The sequence below is a fragment of the Octodon degus genome, unplaced genomic scaffold (genome assembly GCF_000260255.1).
Source record: "Octodon degus isolate 3935 unplaced genomic scaffold, OctDeg1.0 scaffold00008, whole genome shotgun sequence".
Lineage (NCBI taxonomy): Eukaryota > Metazoa > Chordata > Mammalia > Rodentia > Octodontidae > Octodon > Octodon degus.
In genome coordinates, this window is record NW_004524584.1 from 16,868,461 (window position 1) to 16,873,897 (window position 5,437).

At 38.6% G+C, this 5,437-nt stretch overlaps 1 protein-coding gene across 3 annotated transcripts in view; it reads right to left on the reverse strand.

Moving 5' to 3' along the window:
* Positions 1 to 5,437, reverse strand: part of Dcaf1 (DDB1 and CUL4 associated factor 1) — a 77,490-nt gene that overhangs the window by 39,918 nt on the left and 32,135 nt on the right. For all 3 annotated transcript variants that reach the window (XM_004625145.2, XM_023706323.1, XM_023706320.1), the window contains 2 exons: positions 4,894 to 5,103; positions 3,267 to 3,436 (listed from right to left, as the gene is read on the reverse strand). In XM_004625145.2, the coding sequence (XP_004625202.1) occupies positions 3,267 to 3,436; positions 4,894 to 5,103 (380 nt within the window). The remainder of the gene's footprint in view (positions 1 to 3,266; positions 3,437 to 4,893; positions 5,104 to 5,437) is intronic.

Below are 5,437 nucleotides of genomic sequence, written 5' to 3' on the forward strand. Positions count from 1 at the left end.
GCTTCCCTGGCAAGAGCAAGGGCCTGAGTTCAATCCCCAGTTCCATAAAAATAAATAAATAAATAAAAAATAAAAATAAAAGTCGCATACTGTAACCCCAGCACTTTGGAAGCTGAGACAGGAGGTCTGCTATGAGTTGAAGGCCAGCTTGGGTTACACAATGAGTTTAAGACCAGTCTGAAATACATAGCAAGAACCTGTCTCAAAAATAAAAATAGTAACAATAATAAAGTTAGCCAATGGGGCAGCACAAATCTGTAATCCCAGCATGCTGGGAGGCTGAGGTAGGGAGTTACAAGTTGGAGTCCAGCCTGGACAACTCAGAAAGACCATCTCAAAAAAAAAAAAAAACAACAACAAAGGTTAGGGGTACAGCTCAGTGCTTAAGTCCTAGGTTTAATCCTTGATTTTGCAAACAATAAAAAAGGCTTCAAGGCCGGGGAGATAGCTCAGTAAAATAAGCGCCTGCCAGGCAAACGCAAGGGCCTGAGTTCTATACTCGGTTCTGCAAAAAAAAAAGGCTTCAATTTTTTCAGCTGGGTTTATGGTGCAGTCTTACACCACTTACCTAGCAAGCAAAAGGCACAGTTTCAATCCCCAATACCACAAATAAAGATCCCCCCCCCCCTTTGGCAGGATCTCATATATGCAAAGCAGGCATTATATCACTGAGCTATACTCCCATTCCCTAAATAAACTTTAAAATCAAGGATATGTATTTCTAGTTCGGTATGTTGACACCTTAACTCCAGCTACTCAGAAAACTGAGGCAAGAGGAACCTAAATGTGATGCTGGCCTGGGCAATTTTTTTAATAAATTCATTTATTTGGTACAGGGTCTTGTTATGTAGCTCATAGTGGTCCTACCGTCTGAGCCTCCCCAGCACTAGGATTACACAAGCATGTGCCACCATGCCGGGTTTTGGGGCCAGCACAGCATAGGGTACCAGAGATAGAATCTGGGTCCTTGTGCTTGCTAGGCAGGTGCTTAGACCACTAAGCTATATCCTCAGCCCCTCAGCCTTGGCAATTTAGCAAGATTTTATTTTATAGTAAAATAAAAAGGGCTAGAGATATAGTTTAACACTTCCTGGGTTCAATTCCCAGTACCACATTTTAAAAACTAAACAGTTTTCAATAATCAAAAAGTGCATTTACTACTAAAGAAAAGTATTAGTACTTTCTAGCTATCTTTTAAGCTTTATCATTTAAACTATTCTCTAGGTAAGTATCCTCTGGTTCTTTGTTTTTTGACACCAGGGTCTCACTATGTAGTCCAGGCCGGCCTCAAACACATATTACTGCCATGGTTTTACCACCTTGATCTGCAAAAACCGACTTTTTAATACTCCAAATTAGCTCTCTTCGGGGGCAGGACAACAGGTCAGTGTAGAGCCCTTCCCCACTACGTGCAAGGCCCTGGTTTTGAACCTCACTACCCCGAAAAATAAAACAATACAGCAGTTCTTGTAGTTTGGTCAAAAAACTCCTGGGAGTCCCTGAAATCCTCTTAGGAGTCAAGAGACTTGCAAAGTCAAATTATACTCATAATGTATTTCCCTGAAAATAAGACCGGACAATAATCCCTAGCATAATTTTTCAGGATGTTTGTAATACAAAAACCTACCCTGAATATAAACCTCAGTTAAATCATCAGCCAAACTGATGCATTTTAGTATATCCAGTTCAACACATGATGGGAGCATTAACTTATAAAATAATACTAATATATAATTTAGTATAAATGATAATATAAATTATTAAGTATTTATCAATAGTCAATGGTTGCCTTTGGACAAGCGGTGAAAACCTATGTAAATAGATGAACTCAAGACTTACTGCTCAGTGACCAATCAGAGTATAGACATGGAATAACACAGGCATTTGATAATGAACAGACGTGGTTGTGTCTTAATATGAATCTTCATAATTTAACAAATTGTGTGTTGTAACAGATGTGCTTAATGAACTCATGTGAAATAAAGAAATGCTTGCTGAATTTTTGTTGGAATTCTTTCCTGTCTCAAAGTTTTCAATTAACATTTGATTTAATGGAGATTCTGTGCCCCCCACCTGCAGCTGGGCATGACTCAGGTGAAGAATTCTTGGGATAAAAATCACTGAGAGCTGTGTTGTCAATGCACTATGAGTAGACTACATGTAGAGTAAGTACTCATCTAAGGAGAGCTGAGTGTAGTGTCGCAAGCCTGTAGTCTCAACACTTAGAAGGGTGAGGCAGGAGGATCATTGAGCGTTCAAGGCCAGCCTGGAATACTCAAGGAGTTCAAGGACAGCCTCAATTATATAGCAAGATTCTGTCTCAGAAAAATAAAAAAACAGAGAGCTTTGATTTCTGGACATGAGAAATTGGAGCCAATGTTTCTATAGGAAACAGAGTTGCAAGAAATTTGAACTACAGTTTGGGGTTTGCAGCATTCTGACTTTGTTCCTGAAGATAATACAACTAATTTGATTAAATGTAGATTTTTGTACTTGAATAATTATTGTACATGAAAAAATAAGGTCTTGGAATTTATTTTCCCCAATTAAGTCCCTCTTTAGTGCAGTGGGAAAGGAGGTCAAGAAATGCTGTTTAGAGCTGGGTGTCATGGCACACCTATAATCTCAGCACACTGGAAAGCTAAGGTAGGAAGAAAGTTTGAGCCAAGCCTGGGGCAACTTAGTAACCTAGCCAACTCCTATCTCAAAATAAAAAACAAAAAAATGAGCTGGGGATGCGGCTCAATGTGAAGATCCTGAGTTCAAACCCGAGTATTATCACCAAAACAAAACTGATACTCTTCAGGCCCTATCTTTTCTAAAATGTAATTTGAATTCTTGCTTTGTACATTATTCCCAAATAAAATCCATTCAACCTCCTGATTATATCGCCAACCTATTCAGCTGACACAAAGTAAGATAAACGCTTGACAACGGCTGTCAAGTAAAAGCAAATCTAACCACAAATAATAGGCTCCAGCTTCAAGACTTGAACTCCATGCTACAGTTAAGATATATAAATCATGTAACTTCTCTTGAGAGTTCAGAAGTTGATCTTTGCTTAAAACCACATACAGGAGGAACAAAGCACTAAAGAAAAGTCAAATTTTCACAATCTCATCTCAGACTAACATCTAAAATTTCAATTCAATTCAGTAAAAGTTCAAATGTATTCAAATGTATAACGTGCAAATCAAATCAAAATCAATTTTTGCAAAAGCAAAGAGCAGGATGGAATTTCTTGTGAAACATCTCTCTGGTCCCACCTTGCATAATAGGTCTTCCAATTGCAGGCAATAGAAATAAGCTGCAACAAGAGCTGAACGCAAGAAAGTTTGAGGAAGACTTCAGCTGGTTCCCAGTACAGCTGCGCAGGGCCATATTCTATCAAAAATTCCATCATTTCCACAATCTGTTCATGAGTATATGAACACGCCTATAAGAAGAAATAAGTTATTATTGTATACAACTTTTTTCACCTACCTGCTACCTTCTCAAATATAGCTCACTGGGTAACATACTGTTTTTGTTTGTTTTATGTGTAGATACCACGAACTGAACTCAGGATTTCATGGTTACCAGGTAGGCACTGTGCCACTGAGCTACACCCCCAACCCTGGCCAATAGTTTTTAATAACTTTCAAGTTCTATAATTCCTTTTATTTTTTGGCTGTATTAGGAAATAAATGCGGGACCTCAAGCACACTAGAAAAGCACTCTCCCACTCTTGCTTTTTAAATTTCATTTTACTCTGAGATAGGGTCCCACTAAGTTGCCCATGCTAGCCTGGAACTTAAGACCATCCTGTCTCAGACTACCAATCAGTCATCACACCCACCTCAAATTTCACAATTCTTGAATCAAAAAGCCCATATGTGAACAGATTATATAATGTTAAAGTTTTGTTTGACTTATAACTAGATTCATAACATTTTAGCCAAAAAAATAACAAGGTTCCCTAGTGTATGTTTTATGGCTTGAGAAAGAAACACCAGGTAATAAGTATCTTTTTAATCCGTGGTTTTGTTTTGTTTTTGAAATGGGATCTCACCATAATTGAGGTTAACTTTGAACTCACTATGTATGTAGCCCAGGTTCACTTCAAGCTCACAGAGATCTTCCTGCCTCAGTCTCGCAAGAGCCAAGATAACAGACAAAATGCCTGGCTGATCTGTTATTTTTGAAAGATATAAATATTGATCTTGCAGGGCTGGAAGATAGCTCAGTGGACAAGCACAGAGACTGGGGTTCAATCCCCAGCACCACCACAGCCCTGGGCTGGCCCCATCCTGAGTGCGCTGAGTTGGCTACCGAGACCAGGCATGGTGGTGCATGCCTATAATCCCAGCACAGGGGAGGCTGAAAACAGCAGGATTCACTATGAGTCCGAGCTGCATAGTGAGGCACTGTACCAAATACATAAAAGAAAATACTGACCATGCTCATAAAATATATCTAAGTTCCAAAATGACAGAAGTGGAGTTATACTCATCCCAAAAAGAAAATCTGCACAGCAGGTATATTAGTACTTTTCATAAAAGAAAACCCTTTAACATTTCAGCTTAGCCTTTAGTTCTAGTACCCCAGAGAAGTCATAACTTACAAATAGGAGCAAAGTCCTTAAAATTCAAGTATTATTTCTGCTTTCAATGTTCTGCTTTAACAAAGGACAAATGAAATCCAATAACGTATATGCCGCAGAGATTCCACTAATCTGAATGCAAGTTTCAGACTGGACTGGATGCACAAAGTATTAACAAGATTATCCCTTCTAGGACCACACTATCCAGATAGAGGTATAGCTCAGTGATAGACACTTGGCTGCCATACGGAATGTACCTGGTTCAATCCCCCAACATCACAAAGAAAAGAAAAAAAGCTATGTCCTCTTACCTTATATGGGGGTTGAGGGTGAACAAGAATGCCACCCTCAGTCCTCTGAAGTGACTGTTTCACTTGTTCCAACTTAATGGCTAGGTGAGCCTCAAAATACTTGCGCAAGGCCATGCACGTATGTTTCCCAGTTTGACGGCTAGCAAATATTTCGTCATCACTCAGAAGTGCACCCTGATCTTCCAAATTCAGAATCTCCAAAGTACTGATCTATTAATAAACATAAAAGATTGAAGTAGAAGAGGGGGAAAGAATAGACAGAAAAAAAAATGAAAGAACAAAAAAGTTATTCTGGTAAACTACCATATTCATCAAGATTGTCAAATATCAATCAATAAATAAATAAATGGTCAAATATCAAAGTATATATCTATGTATATACAACATGCTAATAACCATATGAAAGCAAAGTACTACACCCATATTGAAAAATGACAAGACCCAAGCCAGAAATGGGCATCCGAGATGAACACACGCTTCTCAGAGGAAGAAATTAAAGAAGCGAATAAATATATGAAAAAATGCTCCACATAGCTAGCCATTC